The following is an 18,649-nucleotide window of genomic DNA, read 5'->3' as shown; positions in this document are numbered from 1 at the left end:
CCCTATGCCACATAGTCCCATATCCCTGTGTTCCCATAGTCAGGTGTCCCGATGGTCTTGTGTTCCCATAACTCTATGCCACACACTCCCATAGCCCTGTGTCTCCATGGCCTGTCCACTGTGTCCCCATAACCCTATACCACATAATCCCATAGCCCTGTGTCCCCATGGCCCCATATCTCTGTGTCCCCATAGTCAGGTGTCCTCATGGTCCTGTGTCCCCATAACCCCATGCCACATAGTCCCATAGCCCTGTGTCCCCATAGCCCTGAGTCCCCATCTCCCTGTGTCCCCAAAGCCCTGTGTCCCCCTGGCCCCGTATCTCAGTGTCCCCATGGTCCTGTGTCCCCATGACCCCATGCCACACGGTCCCAGAGCCCTATGTCCCCATGGCCCCATATCCCTGTGTCCCCATAGTCCGGTGTCCCCAGGGTCCTGTGTCCCCATAACCCTATACTGCATAGTCCCATAGCCCTGTGTCCCCATAGCTCTGTGTCCTGCGTCCCCGTGGCCCCATAGCCCTGTGTCCCCATAACCCCGTGTCCCCATAGCCCCGTGTCCCCATGGTCCCATATCCATGTATTCCCATAGTCAGGTGTCCCCATGGTCCTGTGGCCCCATAACTCTATCCCACATAACTCCCATAGCCCTGTGTCTCCATGGCCCGTCCACTGTGTCCCCATAACCCTATGTCCCCATGGCCCCATAGCCCTGTGTCCCCATATTCCTGTGTCCCCAAAGCCCTGTGTCCCCATGGCCCTGTATCCCAGTGTCCCTATGGTCCTGTGTCCCCATAACCCTATGCCACATAGTCCCACAGCCCTCTATCCCTACAGCTCTTTCCCCTGTGTCCCCATGGCCCCATATCCCTGTGTCCCCATAGTCAGGTGTCCCCAGGGTCCTGTGACCCCATAACCCTATGGCACGTAGTCCCATAGCCCTGTTTCCCCATGGGCTGTCCCTGCGTCCCTATGGCCCCAAGGAGACACCACCCCATTTAGGGACACCACCCCCTCTGGGGACACCACCCCATTGGGGGACACCACCCCATTTGGGGACACCCCAAACCCCATAACCCAGTGCTGGCAGAGCTGGGGGAACCGGACCACGACAGCGGGGTATAAATATTGGCTAAATAGATTTATTTTCATACAAAGAATACACAGATCCCCCACCCCCACCCCCATGGGGGCACCCCGACCCGGGGGGACACCCCGAGATGTCCCCAGTCCCTATCCTGGCCTCGCGGGGACTGGAGGTGAGATTTTTGGGGTCGTCCCTGTCCTGTGTGGGTTTTTTGGGGGCTCCGATGGATTCCCTCGTTGGCGTTTTTTTTTAGGAAATGCCCCAAACTGTGGGACTTACCTTGAAGGAGCGGCAGGATCCGTCCCCCTCCCCAGGTGACCCCAGGGATGTCCCCATCCCCGGGTGACCCCAGAAACGTCCCCATCCCCAGGTGACCCCAAGGACGTCCCCAGCCACCCCAGGGCTGCCTCGGTGCCTGAATTTTACCTGCACCGGGCACCTCCTGTGCTGGGGACATCTCCAGATATTTTGGGGTCCCCCCCTGCTCCCTTGTTCCCATTCCGGGGACATCTCTGGACATTTTGGGGTCCCCTCGTGCCTTAATACTGTGCTGACACAGAGCCCTCCCCCCCCTTACCCTCCCCCCGCCATATGTACAAGCTGGATAAAAGAAGAAAATACAGATATTTATAGTGGGGTGGGGGGGGGCCGAAACACGCCCCTCTGCCCCCAAAACGTCCCCCACGCGTCCTCATGCCGCTGTCCCCACTGTCCCCAGGAGGGAGGTGGCCGGTCCTGCCCCATCCCGGATCAAATAGGGACCGGGAGAGCTCCTCCGTGCCTCAGTTTCCCCATCGGTCGCAGTGATTCCCCCCCCCGAGGGAATGTCACCCCCTCCAGGGGACATCGGGGACACGAGGTGACACCGAGGCGTCTGAGATTTATGTCCTCCGACGGGGAAACCTCACAGGCAGACCTACTCAAAACTCCCTTTTTCCTCCCCAGATTTGTCACACCGCTGTCACCTCCGGGACCTTCGCCCCCCCCCGGAGGCTTTGGGGGCTGTTATGGGGTGGAGGAGGCCCGGATCCGGCCCCCCTCCACCTCCTCCTGTCCCTCTGCAGCAGGAGAGGAGGTGGTGGGAGGCAGCGGGGAGGGGGTGGAAGGTCCACGAGGGGCTGGTGGCCTCGAGCCCGCCTGGCTCAGCTGCGTTTGGTGACCAGCTGCCGGTCCCTCTTCTTCTTCTCCATCAGCCTGGGGTGGAGCAAGGGGGTGGCGTTTAGGGACCCTATTCGAGTAGAAGGGTCCGGGGACGAGCTCGGGGGGGGGCACTCACTTGCGGTTTCGGACTTCGGTGAGCTCCATCAGCCGCTCCTGGGCCGCCCGCAGCTCGTCGAGGCGCTGCTGGTAGCGGGAGTCGCAGTTGTTGGTGCGCTCGTAGCTGGAGACCTGGCTGGAGAGCTCGCTGGCGCGGTCCCGTAGCTGTTGGATGGACGAGTAGAGGTTCTCCTCGTCTTCCTCCTGCTCCGACACAAAGAGGGTGAGGTTTTGGGAGCGGGCCGGGACGCCCCAAGATGGCTGCGGGTCGGGGGAACGAGGATCAGGGGTTCCCGGGTTGGCCCCAACACCTGCCTTGGCGTTGATGATCTCGATGTGGATGAGGAGGGCGGCGAGCTCCAGGTCCTCGGTGTAGCTGTTCTTCAGCGGCACCGACCGGTAGCCTGGACACGACACCATGATAAAAGCTCACAGAATCAATCCCAGAATCATCTAGGTTGGAAGGGACCTCCAAAATCACCCAGTCCAACCCCTGACCTAGCACTAACGAGTCCTCGACCTCTATCCGGGTCCCAGCCCCTCGCCGTGGCCACGGTTGGGTCTCCAAGGGGCTGAGGGTGATGAAGATGATGGGCGTGGAGGGAGGGAGCGTACCTGTTTTGAGACCCTTGACGGGGAAGGTGGCTTGTGCCAAGAAGTTGGGGTCGCTGAACATGTCCTCCTCGTACACCACGAAGCGGAGGAAGGCAAACTCGGGGTTGTTGATGTCAAAGACAAACTGCTTGAAGAGCCACACGGGGTTGAAGCCGTTGTCGGCTAGGGGGTGAGGACAGAGCAGGGCTGGACACACGGACAGCACCAGCACAGCACCACGGCTCCCCCGTTGGTGGGAGATGCTTTTCCCTTTTGCTCCTCGTGAAACTCAGCCCCAATGGGACCCTGAAGGGTGTCCCGATGTCCCCATGGAGCCTCACCTACGACGTCCGTCTTGTTCTTGCTGTTGTCGTACTCGGAGCCACACACCTCCACCTCCACAAAGGGGCACACGATGCTCCTCCCGTTCTTGGGCAGGTGCCGGGCGCCGAGGATCTGCAGGAGGAAGAGGAAGAGGAGGAGGAAGAGAGTGAGGGCTGGCCATATGATGACCTTGTGGTCAAGGAAGGGCTCTTCGTGCTAGTGGGTTGGTGGTCCAACTCCTGTGGGTTGGCTGGTTTGGGCTTGCCATAAGCTTCATGGCCATAATGAGCCACCCCACACCTTTTTTTTTTTATCACAGAATCACTGAATTGTAGGGGTTGGAAGGGACCTCAAGAGATCATCGGGTCCAACCCCCTATTTAGGACCTATTTATGGCCTTAGACTGGTTTTTGCCATATCTGCAAAATGATTTGAAAAACTTTTGCTTTGTCCATGCCCAAAAGTCAGATGCCTATGAACCAACCCATCCCACAAAAGGACCCAAAAGGTTGGGTAAGGTGCTTCTGGGCTTGTTTTAGCTATTTTATCTCTATCTCAAATTCATTCAGGTTGTTCTCAGCTTTGTGTAATTGTGGGGTTCTCCTCCTGGAAAGACCACGCCATGAAAGGTCATGGGGTACTGAATTCTACAAAGCAAACGTGGGTCTGAAACATGTAAAAATTGACCCAAAACCCAGGAAGAACTGTGATGGTGACCACCTTGGGACGGACTCGCCATCCTTGCCCACTTGCCTGCAGCTGCACTGTGATGGGCTCCACGATCTTCAGGCTGTTCTTGTCAAAGGGGTCGAACGTCTCGTCCCTCATGATGTCGGGTTGCAGGACGTAGCCGCTGCGGCCGCCGAGCATGAAGAGCGCCTGGTTCAGCTGCATCGGCTTGTCTGTGGGGGACAGAGCAGATCTGAGCCTCGGGGCTCAAGCAGAAGGTCCCTGAGCCCTGGCAAGCCCCCTGCTGAAAGCCCCCAACCCTGGGTAGAAGGATTTTGCACGGAACACCCACGGGATATCCCCATCAAGGTGGGGACAGAGGTTGGCGAGCTCATCCAAACCACCTCCAACCACGGGCCCGGTGGCTGAGCCACCAGAAATGTGAATTTTTTTGGGGTGTCCTGTGGTGATGAGGACGATTTACCGGGCGTCTGGAAGTTGAGGGCCACCAGCTGGCTGCCGCAGATCCACATGGGCAGCGGGTCGTAGTTGGAGGAGTCCAGGCGTTGCCCTTTGGGGTAGATGCGGCTGAGCTGGCGCCGGTTGTACTGCAGGAACTTCTTGCCCTTGCTGCGGTTGGCGTACTTCTCCGCCTTGGTCTCCGGGAAGGAGGACATGTCCCGGTAGCACGCCTTGTCCGTGCCGATCTCTGAAAGCACCAAGGTGGCCATCAGAAGAGGACGTGGGGTTCTCTGGGAGCCCCGTGACCGCTCAGTTCCCCTCTACCCGGCTCTTCCCCTCCTGATCCCACCAGCCCCCTTGGCCCGGCTCTTACTGTCCTCATCAAACGGCACTGGGCGGCAGTACACGACCAGCTCGGAGAGCTCCAGGGCAATCTTCTTCCTCCGCTCCATGATCTTCCCCTCTTGCATCTGCACGAGGGAAAACAGGATCTGAAACTCTTTCTCCGCAGGGATAACGGGGACCATCCACCAGGCAACGGGGATGTCCACCACCATCGTTCATCCATCATCTGCCCACCACGGGATAGGACATCCACCACCACCCAGCGTCTATCCCCTGGGGACAAGGATGTCCCTCCCCCACCGGCTGCACCCCAGGGCCCCTCACCCTGGCGTCGGCGTTCTGCGTGGCCTCTCGGATCTTGGCCACCCACTCGCTGAGCTCCTCCTGCGTGTCCGCGGCCACGTCCAGCGACTGGGCTGCGTGGGACATCTGCTGGGAATGGATGGTGAAGACAAATGGTTTGGAGCTCCTCCCGTCTTTGGAGATAACTATAAGGACATCAGAGGGGGGGCTTTACTTGAAGACATTCCCAACGGATGGCTCTGTGGAGCAAACGAAACCTCAGCGGTCCTGCTCCTGGGCCCCCACCAGCCCTCCCCGAGCACCCGCCGGGATCCTCCTCCTTTTGAGGGTCCTCCCCAAAATTGCAAATCGATGAGAAACACAAGGTGGGCAAGGCAAACCCAAACACCCATCAAACTGCGGTCAGTCCCTGAAAATGTGCTGGAAGTGAAAGCAGCAACCCAAAATGGTCTCTTTTTCCCCTTTTTGTGGTTTCAGCTTTTCACTCCAAAATGCATTTTCCTTTGAGCCAGGGGTAAATATCCCCCCCCTCAAACCATCCAGCCCTCTGAATCCCTCTGAATCCTTCCAAAATCAGCCAAATCTCTCCGAAATCAGCTCCAGATTTCCCCCAGCACATCATGCCAAGCACGAGGCCTCTCCTTCTCTGTGGTTGGATATTTTTGCCAGCCGTACCTCATGCCAGAGCTGCCAGTGCCCATCAGCATGTGGTTCACCACCAGCCACCCCCATGTGTGTGATGAGTTTGGAGAGCCTCAGCGCATGGTGCTGAGCTCCAGCTTGGGGCACGCACCACCCCAGGCTGTCCCCCCAGGCTTATTGGGGACGTGGTGGGGACACTCACCCACGTGGCAGGATGGCACGTCGATGAAGCCCTTCAGGAAGTTCCCCAGGGGGCTGTTTTCGGATGACTGCAAGAGAAGAAAGAAGAGGGAGAGGTAGGTGGTGGCCGAGCCTCCATCCAGCCCTCCAAATTGGCCAAGTCTGAGCAAAAGTCAAAAAAAACACAGCATGGCTTGAGCCTGGAGCACCCCACAGCCTCCGGAGACGGGTCTGAGCTGGACTGGTGTTGGAAGCATCTCAGGTGGCTTTGGTCCCAGGTGCATTGGAGAAGGGAGGTGACACGGGGACATCGTACTCACAGCCTCGTCCTGCTCCTGCGCCTGCGTGCTGACGATCTCCTCCACGTAGTTGGCCGGGAACCACAGCTGCTTCTTGCCCCCGTAGTCCCCCCGCCACCTGCAAGGGGTGAGAGGATCAAGGCAAGCGGACAAATTCTGGGGGGACAGGGGGTGTTAACGCCGCATGCGATGTCAGGGAGCAGTCGGAGAAGGAAGGAAGGAAGGGGGAGAGGGACAGAAAAGAAGGCTGTTAAAACCCACCGCAGGAAGACCCGCAGGAAAACCCACCGCCCCTGCCCGCCGTGATGCTGCCCAGGGCACTGGACCACCCTTACCAGCCCCCGTCCTGCTTGTCGACGTTGTGGATGATGGCCTGCTTGCAGAACGACAGCTCGTCCTCCCGCTGCGCTTTGTAGTCGTAAAGAGCCTTCACCGTGCACTAGGCCACCAGGGAGAGGGACACACGTGTCACCACCCAGCCTGGGATGCCCAGTTTGGGGATGCCGATGGGCAGCGCTGCTCACTCAGCCCCCACAACGATGCGCGGGGGTTGTCGTGACCCAGGGTTGGCACTCCTGGGTGCCCAACCCCCCATTGTCCCCTAAAAGCCCATCCCAAAAGTGAGATATGTTAGAGAGGACAAGAAGTGCCCGTGGATCCATGCAACCACCACGTTTCTCTTCTGGGTTCCCAATTTTTTTTTCCTGTTTCACTCAAGGGGATTATCCCATGACATTCCCACACACCCCTGGAAGAAACCCCTTTGGGTTAAGTCTTCCCATGTCTGGTCTTAGCCTGAGGGCTGTTTTACTGCAAAAGGACTTTGAAAGCACAGCAGTGCTGGACCATGGGATTGTAGGGTCACAGGGAAGGGCCCTCAGGGCTCCTTCAGGGTCAGCTCTGAGAACAGCCTGGTTCTGAAAACCTCCAATGATGGAGAGTGCACCAGCTGGGAAATGACCCTAAAGCTGCTCTTTTGGGGTTCTCCCCAGTGTAAGGGGACCCATCAAAGCGTCCTTGCTGTTGGGGCTTGCTCAGGTTCATGGTGGGAGATGTGGTAGAGGAACCCTCCAGGAGCCCCAGCACCAGAATCGCTATGTCCCACCACCCTGCACCTCCTGGGGACACCAGCTCAGCCTCTTACCCTGGCCATCGGCATCTTGTTGGCCTCCACGTAGAAGTGGGGTGTCCGCACCTCGTACAGAGCTCCATAGTCCAACTCCTGCAAGGAGAGACATCAAGGCAGGTCACCTGGCTGTGAGGACACTGAGGGAACACTCATGAAGTTGGGCCACCATGGGTGGCTGAGAGGAGGCTGACAAGGACCCAATGAACCTTTAAAACTCATCGAAGGGGACTTATGTTTGGCACAGATGCCTGGCCATAGCCAGGGACAATGGCAGTAGATTATAAATAAGCTGGTTTGGGTTGACCTTTGGGCAAATCTTTGTTGTCCCAAAGATTTGGGACAGCTGGAGACCTTCCCACCTTTATGGAGATGGGGATGGATAGCATAGCACAGAGCCCCCGTCCCCGTTGTCCCCACCACTGGGAGCACTCACGGTGGTGCCCATCTTCTCCAGGGTCTCCTCGTTGATGGGGTAGCGCAGCTTCATCTTGCGGTAGAGCGGGTGCTTCTCGTAGTAGCTGACGAGGTCCACGAGGCTCTCGAACTCAGCCGAGCTGCCCAGCATGAAGAGCCGGCCCTCCTGCTGGATGCGGCAGTGCTTGATCTTCCCCTCCGCCCTGGGGCCAAGAGATCCAGTGGGGGGAGCCGTGAGGGGTGGCCGGACCCCAGCTCAAAAAAGGGGGGACGGGCAGGAGGTAAATGGGTGTGGGGTGCTGCTGGTGTGAGAGCCCCGAGGACGTGGCTTCACCGTCACCACAGCCAGGGTGTCCCACTCATGGGAGCAGCACGTAGACGTGGTTGTCCCCAAGAAGCAGGGAGTGATGGAGGTTGGAGGCACCTCAGGGCCATCAGGTCAACCCCCGCCATAGCAGGGTGCCCAGCCCCGAGGCCTGGTGGGTTTGGGGAGCCCCCAAAGAGGAGTCCCCAGCTCCTGGTCCCCCTCTTGGCCCAGCAGTGCTGTATGGGGGCCAGGGGGAGCCTCCAGGGCTCCAGGCTGGGCCCACGGCCTCCACTGATGGCCCCAGGCCCCCCTGAGCAGAGCCCAGCCCTGGCCCCTCGCACCCTACAGGGCCACAGAGATGTGGGGGAGCTCCCCTGAGCCTCCTCCTCTCCAGGACGAGCAGCCCCAGCTCTCGCAGCCTCTCCTCAGGGCCCTGGGCTAGGTCCCACCAGTACTGGGGGCCCAGTGCTCCCCGGTGCTGGGATGGCCGCACTCACCGAAAGGAGATGGCGTAGGAGTTGGGCTCGCTGCGCTTGCGCACCAGGAAGGCTCCGTCCCGCGGGACTCGCATCAGCATGTGCTCAGCCTGCAGGCGCGTCAGGCTGGCGTGGTACCACCTGGGCAGGCACAAGAAGGAGGCAGACGGCTGGCAATGGCATCCCCGCATCCCAGGGAGCACCCCAAATGTGACACCAGCTGTATCGGAGCCAGCACGGGGAGGGATGAAGATGGTGGACCCAAGGCAGGACAAGTGGTGGAAGAGGATGGTGGACCCAATGGTGGGACACGTGGTGGAAGAGGATGGTGGACCCAAGGGTGGGACAAGTGGTGGAAGAAGATGGTGGACCTAAGGGTGGGACATGTGGTGGAAGAGGATGGTGGACCCAAAACACATGGTGGAAGAGGATGGTGGACCCAAGAGTGGGACACGTGGTGAAAGAAGATGGTGGACCCAAGGGTGGGACACATGGTGGAAGAGGATGGCAGACCCAAGGGACCAAGGGGCCAGGTTTCACCCTCACTCTTTGCTCTCATGGGCGTTGGGCTGGGGCACGGGGTCAGTGAGGCGCATCTCGAACTCGTTGCAGCGGAGCGGCACCTCGCGGTAGTGGCAGATGAGGCTGTAGAGGCTGTCAAAGACCAGGTTGTCCGTCAGGTAGAACTTGGTGGCACCAGCCTCCTGCCGCGAGTGGATCCGGCAGTGCTGCACGCGGTTCGACCTCCTGCCATGGGGAGACAAGATGGGAGCGAGTCAATTCACATCCATGACCATGACATGTTGTGCTTGGGGATAACCAGGTTCAGGGCACCACAGTGCTCAAAAAGGTGGCTTTTCCCTCAAAACTTCATTTCTGCCTCCAAACTGGGGCCTGCAGGAGGCAGCCACCAGATGCCTGGGGATCTGCCTCTTGGGGAAGGTGTGATCCTGCCTTCCACCCCATGGGGACCAGACCAGGCCTCCTACCAGAAGGAGAGGGTGTAGTCGCCCACGAAGGTCTCGCTTTCGCGCACCAGGAAGGTGCCGTCCTTGCCACCCGTCTCGGTGCAGTACTCGTGCAGCAGTTTCTCGGCGATCTGCCTCCCATCGCGGCCACCTCCCAGCTTCCCGTGGAACCACTTCTCCGTGAAGTGCAGCTCGTTGTTGTTGAACTCCTGCAAGTCCAGCAGGAAACCAGAGACACGCCAAGGTCAGTGTCCTCCCGAGCAGCTGCCATCGACGAGGGTATCGCCGCCCTCTCCCCGTTCTTGTGGAAATCCTGCCCCCCACGCACCTCCTTCTGCTCCACCTCCTCCTCGTCCTCATTGAACTGGTAGCGGGACGTCTCCTCTGAGTAGTAGATCTTGTTGCTCGTCAGGACAAAATAATGTGGGCTCCAGGTCTGGGAGGGAGGAAGAGCATCACCAGGACAGGAAGGATGGTGGCATGGAGGCACAGGGATTTGAGACCCCCGTTCCTGCCTTGCATCCCTCCATGTGGCGTTGCACCAGTACCCCATGCCCACCCCAAAGCTTGGTGCTCTGCCTGCTAGGGCATCCCCATCTTACAGGTCCTGCTCTGTCCCCGGCCATCAATGGCAGAGACACTTACATGGTCAATGGGGTCTTCGAGGTAGAGGATGCCGTTCTTGATGGAGTTGCTGATGTCGTTCTCTGAGTAACTGGCAGTGGAGACCTCCTCATACAGGTTCCCTTCGACCAGTTTTTTGTGCTGGGGACAGGCCAGGAATGGGAGCTCAGCAGGGGCATGGTGTCCCCATCATGCTTAGATCCCAGCCCTAAGTATCTACAGGTCCACCATCACCACCACCTCCCATTCCCTGCAGATCTCCCCTTGCAGACAACCCTCTAATCCCACTGCCTGTGCATGGAGAGAGCTTGCTTCTAAGCCCCAAGATTTAGGGTTGTCCCCCAGCCCAATACAGTCTTTGACCCTCCTGCAGACAAGGGCTTTGGGATGGTGCCTGGCTCCACACCTTGATTAGGATCTTCTTCTTGAGCTGGGTGGGTGAGGGCAGCTCATCGGCGTTGATGTCAACCGGCTTGGTGAGCAGCATGTCCCCGAAGACCTTCTTGAAGTGCGAAGCCATGTTCCTCTGCTGGACAATGCTGCAGTGATCTTCAATGGAGAGGATGATGGGGAACCTGGAGGAAGCAGGTGGGAAAGGTGGCTTGGGATGAAGACGAAGGAGAGGGGGAATTTGAGCAGCCAAAAACTGGTCTGTCTCGGGGGAGCCAGGGCTTACTCGGATGTGACAAAGGCATGCTCCTTGATGGTGTGCAGCACATCCAGGAACTTGATCTTGGAGGTGAGCGTGTGGCCGTGGTAGATGATGGGGAGATCATCCGGGCCATCCCAGCAGTCCACTGAAGGGGGAGACACCTTGGTTAACGCATGCTGGCCACTAACTGTGCACCAGAACGATGTTTTGGGGACCCCGAAAGAAATTGGAAGGCTCCCCTCTTCCCTTTGCCATGGGATGGGTGAGCGGGATGGTCCATCTGATGCAATTTTGGGTGCTGGGGGGGGACTCACACTCGATGCAGCGGCAGCCCATGCGCAGGCAGCGGGCGTACGCCTCCAGGGAGGACTCGCTGGAGAACTGGTCCCCCGTCAGGTACCTGCAGAGGAGCAAGAGGGATGCTCAGCAGCTGGGGCTGCCCTGGCCAGGAGGGGATGCTCGTGGGGGTCCCCGAAGTGAGCCCACCCCATCCTTACGTGTTGTGGGAGGAGGAGATCCAGTACTGGGACAGAGGGTGGTTCATCTCCTCGGGCACCACGCGCTCGTACTTGGGGTCCATCACCATGTTCTCCTTGGAGAAGAGGTAGGTGAGGAACTGGGGGGGTGGAAGCAGAGAGGTCAGGGCTCGCTGGGGATGAGGAGGTCTCATCGGGCAGGTGCCTCACCGGGCCACCCACCTCATCCAGCTGGAAGGAGGGGTCTGCTGCATCGTTGGAGCCATCCTTGAGGTAGGAGCACATGTAGTCCCTCACCATGCCCACGTCGCTGGCCCAGGGCTCCTGGGGGTGCAAACACGGCTGCCGTTACGGGGGGAGCCACGGCGGTGCAGCAGCTGGGCTGGGGCATCCCATGGGAATCCTCGAGACTGGGACCGAAAGGGGTCCCCGGGGGGGTCTCAAAGGGCAACCAACCTTCTGGTCGTGCAGCAGGAACTTCTGGAAGTCGTAGAGGGAGACCTGGCAGAGCTCGGGGCGGTCCACGTTCCTGGGGCACAGAGGGGCCGTCAGGGGAACTGGGTGCAGAAGTCGGGGCAGATGCCACTGCTGCCCACCCGCGGCTCAGCCCCTGATGTCCCCCGCTCCTGCCCTGCTCCTGCCCGCAGCAGGAGCTGGGAAAGGGATTTGGGAAAGAGTAGCCCAGGGGAAGCCTGAGCTGCTGGGTGCTGGCCGTGCAAACACTCCCAGTGGCACCCCATGAGCCGGGAGAGCTGGGCACGAGGATGCCCAAGGATGTGGGGAAGCAGGCACCAAACTACATCACCGCATCCCCTGGCCCTGCAGTCCCTCACCGCCCTCAGAGCGAAGAATTTGGGGTGAACATCCCTGCTCTCGTTTCTGCTCCCATCTCCATTTGCACTCACGTTTCCACTCCCATCCTTTCTCTCACCCTTTCTCCCATCCCTGCCCCTCAGACCATGTTTGTCTTCCCCTCTCCCTGCACCCCGGGCACTGGGCGATGCTCCAGGGATGCGTGCATCCACCGGGACCTCCTCTATCCCGTGGTTTGCCCCCTTGACAGCTCCCACCCTTGGTGGTGGGGCTGGATGGGAGCCGTGGGGCTCCCGGGACTCACCGCAGGGGGAAGGAGAGCTCCAGCTGCTCGATGACCTGCAAGGCAAAAGGGAACGGGGCTGAGACGGCCGGGGACGCGTTGCGGGGTGGGGATGCTCAGGGGGACGGATCGCGGCTCTTACCGACTTCTGCGCGTCGAACATCAGGTTTTTGTAGAACTGGATGAAGTGGGAGAAGGTCATCTCGTTCCTGGCTTCCACCTCCTGTGGGGCAGGGTGTGAGAGAAGGAAGTTGGTGTAGGGACATCCAGTGACAGCGGGGCCGGCTCCAGCCGTGTTGCGGGGACTCGAAGCCCCGTTCCCCAAAAAATGTGGGTCTTACCACGAGCTTGTCCCGCAGGAACCTCATGTTGGGCACGCGGTAGTTCACCTGGGGCAGCATGGCCTTCAGGTCCTTCACCGTGATGCTGCGGGAGGGTGAGCTGGTGTCAGGGCACCGGCCGGAGCCACTGGGACCCCAGGGGACACCCACAAAGGACAGAGCCCCCAAACTGACCCCAAATCCCAGCACCAGCCCTGGCTCTGCCTTGGTGTTCCCGCTCTGCCAGGCTATGGATCCCTACAAGTGCACAGTGATCCCTAATTTTTTAGAAGAAGCATTTTTGCCCTTTTTCTTTATAATTTAGAAGGCTCTGGTGTGAGTGTGAGAGCCCTGAGCAGAAGACTGGGGACGGGGACACTGCTGCTGGGCATCTGTCACATCTGGATACCGTAATTATCCCTATCCCCATCTCCATAATTAAGTCCACATTCCCTTGCTTTGTGGTTTTTATTTGTTTATTTGTTTTTTTACTATATCAACAGGATTTTTATGGGCTGCTTTAATGGCCCATCCCCTCCTGGTGCTGCAGTGGGCACGGGGACATTTGGGTTCCTGCTGTCCCTACAGCAGCAAGGAAGGGACCTGCACTTCAGACTCTGTTTTTAGATCCCTTTGAGCACCCCAAATAAACCAACACTGCCTCGCCCCACATCCCCTGCTCCCAGCCTCCGGATTTGGGGCACAGCTGGGAGGATTCGGCCCCATCCAAGGCCAGCAAAGCCTTGCAGGGTGAGGCCAGGGCATTGCGGCATTTTGGCATTTCCCAAACTTTTGCCCTTTGGTAAAACATCGCTGAAAGAAGAAGGACGGGGACGTTTTGGCCATTGCATGCTGAGCCCATCGGCTGTTTCCCCACATGGTGCTCACCTGCCTTCCCGCGACCGGTCCATCCCATCAAACTGTTTCCTCAGCCACCTGGGAGGAAGGGAAGGACAAACAGACAGCGCTCAGCCTGAGGGACCATACCCGGGGGGGTTCATCCTTCATCCTTCCAGACCCCCAAGAAACGGGACCGACCGTCCCTCCTCACCTCTCGATCTGCAGCGGGGTCTGGGCTTTCTGGGTGTCCGCCACCAGCCAGTTGAGGCCCGTTATCCACAGGTTGATGTCCTCCTCGCAGAAAGCTGGAGGAGGAAGAGGAGAGGGTGGTGAAGCCGGGATGGGGGAGACAGCACCCCCAGGATGGCCACAAGGGTGAGCGGGGACCACGCACCGGCCACGCTGAGCGTCCGCAGCCTGAAGTCCATCCCGTAGAGGATGATGAAGCACATGGTGAAGTCGAGCTTGCGGGCGTCCTCGGGGTAGCGCTCAAAGTCCCGCGAGTTCTTCCCCAGGCGGATCTCCTTGATCTCCCGAATGTCGACTGCGGGGACAGAGTTGGACGCGGGACTGTCCCCTGCCGCCCTGCCACCGCGGAGCCACGCGCGGGGCTCGGGGAGGCTGTGGGAGGTGAGACTGCGTAGAAACCACGTGTCCTTTGGGGAACCTTGTCCCCAGGAGAGGACGTCCCCATGGCACTTTGGGTGCCGTGGCCGTGTGTCCCCCAAGGGAGATGTCCCCGCAGCCCTGCAGTGACGTGTCCACTAGTGTGATGGCACCGCGGGTGCCACGTCTCCTCCCAGCTCAGCCTTTCCCATCCTGGCCCTACAATCCCTCCAGCCGCCTTCCCCTCTTCGAGACAAACCCCAAGCTCTGGGACGGGCCGAGCTCATCTTTTAATAGAAGATTTCTGCCCAAAGGTGGCAATTTGCAGCCCGGACCGCAGGGCGTTTCTTTCCTGCCGCGTTGCTCTCTCATTATCTCGCTATATAAAGCCAGGAGGGTTGGGTTTCCGGCCCGTGGTCTTCCTCACCACCACGTTGCCAAAAGGGGGATTTCCATCCCCCCTGCTTGCGCACAGCGGACACGTCCGGTGGTGGGAGCAGAATAATAAAATTCGGGGATCGAGCGGGATAATAATATTCGGGGATCGATTCTGACACTCGAACCCATCCCTCTTCCCACGGGCATTGCTCCCGGGCAGAGTTGGCTCCGGAAAGGGCTTTGTGTGGCTGAGGGTGGCCGGACACCACGCAGGGTCATTGTCCTGCAGGAAATGGGTCATTTCCCGGAGAATTTCCAGCCCGGCTCCGGCTGCTTCCTACGTGGCGGTGGGGCTGGAGTACAGGGTGCCGGAGCCGAGGGGAAAAAGCTGGAGGAGGTGTGGAAGGATAAGGGATGGGGGAGAAACGGGGCCGATTCAGTGAAAGGCAGAGGGAAAAGAGGTGCGGGGTCGTTTTTCTTGGCGGAAAAGGCTCCGGAAAACACTGGTGGCTTTATCCAGCCTTCCCTGGGAGGAACGCGAGCCAACTTTCGCGGGCCAGGGCAGGCTGTGAGCGCTCGGCGGCAAAGCGATGCTCATGGGGTCTGTACCCAGGCGTGTGATTTTGGGAAACGAAAGCTGGGTGCCACCCTCAGTGCACAGACCCATGGCTCGTGGCTCAAAGCTAACTTATGGTGGTGTCCTGAGCTCAACCGGGTGGATATCCGGGGCCAGACACCTTTTTGTAGGATAGGAACCGGGTGTGTGTCCCCAGACGTGCCCGTGGCAGGGCATGGCAGCGGGGTGAGATGCTGGGGGCTCTGCCGACGGGTGCTAAAGCAGCCAGGACCCGGTGTTGGCCCCAGCCTCCCGGCGAGGGAGCAGCGTGCAGCACAATGCAACGCGCTGGCGGCTTCCTGGAAACCACATCTGCAGCGGATTTGCAGGGATCATGGCAGAAGTATGTCTCCAAACTCCTCCCTGCATTGTCTCCGGGGTCCCGGTGATTAAAACATGCTGGAAGCCAGTTCCAGCTGCGAAAATCCCTCCTCTCTTCTCATGCAAAGCGAGCAGCACGTTGCAAAGGCTTTACATCTCGGGGAGGTTGTGGCTCCCGGGTGCTGTAGGGCCAGGGTTTGCCCAGCAGCTTTTAGCCAGGCTGAGAGCCTGGGATTTTCCTGAATGCAGGAGAGGAAAGCAAACCGAGGTGGCTGGAGGGATGCTGCTGAACTGGGACGTGCCACGGGGTGGCCGAGTTGTGTCCCCTCGGGGTCGCCTTGGTCCTTGCTGTGGGAGCCCCTGTGTGAAGGACCGGGCGGTCACGTCCCCGAGGGCTCCCTGTGAGGCTGAGGAGCTGATTTAAAACCTGAAATAAAAGATTTCCTCCCGGGCCAGAGGTGCGAAACCAAACCTGGGTTTTCTCCTCCCAAAACCATCCTGTTTCTAATCATCTGGCATCAGCAAGGACGAAGGGGTGAGTCCCAGTTAGCCGTCACCAAGCTGCGAACCACCCCCCCAAAATGTTTTTGGGGTTGCCAGGGACTGGAAACAACCTGGGAAGAGACGAATTTTGGAGGCAAAGCCGGACACCACGCTCCCCTGTAGCTCTTAACCTTGAAGCTGCAGAGCATCTCCTTGCCGCGCCGGGGGACCCCATCCGCGTGGCCACGCGTCTTAACAGCAGCTTAACGAAGCGTGTAATTAGCCTGCAGGGCGCGGGGCATCTCCAGCAGAACCAGGATCCCCGTCCTGCCTCCTAACAGAGACATCAGCTCTGTCGGTTGTCTCGCTAATCCCTTCTCAAGCCGGGTGAGAAGAGAGGATTTGAAATGGCCCGGGCAGGCGTGAGGTTCGGGAGCGAAGCTGAAGGTCCCAGAGCCTCCGAAAAATCCCAAATGGGGCTGGAGAGGGTTGGTGAAGGTGCTGCAGCCCCACGCCAGGACTGGGATTGCTCCCAGCCCCGCTGGGGAAGCAGGTGGTGGGGTTGGATGGAAGGATTATAACATTTTTAGGGGTTTTCCTTTTTTTTTTTCCCCTCTTGGATGACCTCAGAGGATGCTCACGCACTCCCAGAGGGAGGTTTTGGGTTGTTGTGTGGGAGAGGCCGGGCACTGATTGGGGAAACTGAGGCAGGAGATCTATGGCAAGGGGAAAGCGGCGCCGAGTTCCCGACCTGGCTGTGTGCGGTGCTCCCGAATAAAAACAAGGAGCCGGAAAGTCGCTATTTCCGCGAGCAGGGAACGAGCTCTTCCCTACAAAGGCCATGGGGGAACAAACCTGAAGGGGACATCAGCCGGCCACGAGGGACCAGCCGGTCCCCTCCTGTGCCCTTTTGTGCTTGGTGGCACCCCACAAGCTGGCGCTCAGACCCCAAATCCCCTCTCCCCAAAGGGTGATTTGATGGGTCCCTGCTGCCTCCAGTCCCCACCAGCCTGGGCACCATCCAAATTTTGCATTTCAGCCCCGTTTACGTCGCATGGGGCCACCACCGTGACCACCCCACCCGGCCTGCCTTCCCCAGGAGCCCGGGAACCCCATGGGCAGCGAGGTCTGGTGCCAGTTTGGGGGCTAAAAACACCCCCAGGAGGCGAGGCAGCAGATGGTCCCTTTACCCCCTTTCTAAGGTATCAAACCCCAGGATGGACACAGCAGCAGTTCAAGCCCCATGGTAATTTAGGGCCGAGGGGAACTGGGATGGAGGAGGCGAGTGCATTTGCACCTCTGGGCATCCCATCACGGCCAGGCATCCCACCGTGGTAGAACATCCCATCATGGTAAAACAGCCCACCCTAGTAGGATATCCCATCATGGTAGGACATCCCAGTATGGCCAGGCACCCCAAAACCAGGAATCCCACCACATTTGGGTATCCCACCGGGGTAGAACATCCCACTGGGGTAGAACATCCCACCATAGTAAGAGATCCCAGTATGGCCAGGTGCCCCAAATCCTGGTATCCCACTACATCTGGGCATCCCAACGGGGTAGAACATCCCATTGGGGTAGAACATCCCATTGGGGTAGAACATCCCACCTTGGTAGAACATCCCACCATGGTAGGACATCCCAATATGTCCAGGCACCCCAAAACCAGGAATCCCACCACATTTGGGCATCCCACCGGGGTAGAACACCCCACTGCGGCCACGCACTCCACGGCAGCAGATCACCCCACCGGGGCAGGACATCCCACGGGGACCACGCACCCCGCCAACCCGTCCCCAACCACCGCCACCGATACTCACTGTCCCCTTCCACCTTCTCAGGCGTCCGGCTCCAGATGATCTGCCGGGTTTCCAGCTTGACCTGGAAGGTCCTTCGCTCCGGCCTCTGCGACTTCTTCTGGTAGAACAAGGTGAGGACGGTGCCCATCTCCAGGCAGCGGAGGATCCTGCCCATGTCCCCCGCCTCCATCCTGCCGTCCTCCAAAAAGCCATTGACGCTGTTGAGCCTGGAGACGGACATCTTCACTGCGTGGCCATCGCCCGCCGGAGCCGCGGAGTTGTCTCATGCATGAAAGGGAAAAAACGAAGCCTCCCCGGGGATTTGCTCCGAGCACGGGTTTCCTCTGCTGCCGATTCCCCCGGCGTCGGGGTGGGAGGCTCGGGTTGGAGGCGCCGCGACCTTCTCGCCGTGCGGCCCCGGCTCCGGCGTTGGCATCCAGCGGTGGCGAGGAGAGAAGGGGGACGGCTTCAGAGCCGGAGGGCTACAAACCATCCGGCCACCTCAAGGCCTCAGGGACGGACACCTCGGCGGGGCCAAAAAAAAAAGGAGAGGGTGGCAAAAAAAAAAAAAAAAAAGGCCGCGGGAGCGAGCGCCCCGAAAAAGCAAAGTCACCCCAAAAGCAAGCGGAGAGGAGCCGGAGGATCCCCGGCCTCCGTGCAAAGAGGGGAGAGGGGTGAGGAGGGGAGGCGAGGGGTTCGGGGTGCCCGGCTTAGGGTGTGGGGTCTTCGGGGACCCCCCAGGGTGGGATGCGGGTGGTGGGTTTGTTCTTTTTTTTTTTGGGATGGGGTGAGGGGATAGGAAAAGGGGGGGGGGGAGGTTCGCTCTCGCCGGTCGCCCGCTGCCCCTCTCCGCTCCTTAATTTCGGGCTGATGAAATGGACGCCCAGAGGAAACTGCAATCACACATGGCCGGAAAGAGATCAGAAAGGAATTTAAAAAAAAAAAAAAAAAAATGCAGGATCTTGGAGAAAGGAAAATCG

At 59.4% G+C, this 18,649-nt stretch overlaps 1 protein-coding gene across 3 annotated transcripts; it reads right to left on the bottom strand.

Moving 5' to 3' along the window:
* Positions 1-1,139: 1,139 nt before the first annotated feature.
* Positions 1,140-18,498, bottom strand: LOC311206703 (1-phosphatidylinositol 4,5-bisphosphate phosphodiesterase gamma-1-like). 3 transcript variants are annotated; one of them, XM_084282279.1, is made up of 32 exons: positions 17,691-18,494; positions 13,858-14,007; positions 13,675-13,768; positions 13,512-13,559; positions 12,645-12,729; positions 12,446-12,526; positions 12,325-12,359; positions 11,664-11,736; positions 11,430-11,531; positions 11,229-11,347; positions 11,046-11,131; positions 10,756-10,876; positions 10,486-10,654; positions 10,101-10,220; positions 9,784-9,891; positions 9,477-9,664; positions 9,034-9,234; positions 8,509-8,628; positions 7,724-7,907; positions 7,306-7,383; positions 6,497-6,600; positions 6,183-6,279; positions 5,885-5,951; positions 5,062-5,225; positions 4,766-4,862; positions 4,415-4,639; positions 4,015-4,163; positions 3,279-3,393; positions 2,959-3,120; positions 2,659-2,747; positions 2,363-2,547; positions 1,140-2,280 (listed from the first exon to the last, which is right to left on the bottom strand). In XM_084282279.1, the coding sequence occupies exons 1-32, from the start codon at positions 17,908-17,910 to the stop codon at positions 2,229-2,231; spliced, it is 3,888 nt and encodes a 1,295-aa protein (XP_084138405.1). In that variant the 5' UTR covers positions 17,911-18,494; the 3' UTR covers positions 1,140-2,228. The 3 variants fall into 3 exon arrangements, with proteins under 3 accessions (XP_084138405.1, XP_084138406.1, XP_084138407.1); XM_084282280.1 differs by lacking the exons at positions 1,140-2,280; positions 2,363-2,547; positions 2,659-2,747; positions 2,959-3,120; positions 3,279-3,393 and adding an exon at positions 5,255-5,279 and having other exon boundaries at positions 4,021-4,163; positions 5,062-5,169; positions 17,691-18,498; XM_084282281.1 differs by lacking the exons at positions 1,140-2,280; positions 2,363-2,547; positions 2,659-2,747; positions 2,959-3,120; positions 3,279-3,393 and adding an exon at positions 5,255-5,279 and having other exon boundaries at positions 4,021-4,163; positions 5,062-5,166; positions 17,691-18,498.
* Positions 18,499-18,649: the final 151 nt, after the last annotated feature.

The sequence above is a fragment of the Netta rufina genome (assembly GCF_964035555.1).
Source record: "Netta rufina genome assembly, chromosome: 2".
NCBI classification, from domain to species: Eukaryota; Metazoa; Chordata; class Aves; order Anseriformes; family Anatidae; genus Netta; species Netta rufina.
This window is presented reverse-complemented; position numbering and strand designations above follow the sequence as displayed.

What these genes read in the sequence shown, in the direction of transcription:
- LOC311206703 (XM_084282279.1), bottom strand. Translation starts at nt 17,910, where the DNA reads ATGTCCGTCTCCAGGCTCAACAGCGTCAATGGCTTTTTGGAGGACGGC. An exon ending in TGTTCGACGCGCAGAAGTCG is followed by an intron (nt 12,360 to 12,445) that starts GTAAGAGCCGCG and finishes TTTGCCTTGCAG; the next exon opens with GTCATCGAGCAGCTGGAGCT. An exon ending in TGGAGAAGATGGGCACCACC is followed by an intron (nt 7,384 to 7,723) that starts GTGAGTGCTCCC and finishes CTCTCCTTGCAG; the next exon opens with GAGTTGGACTATGGAGCTCT.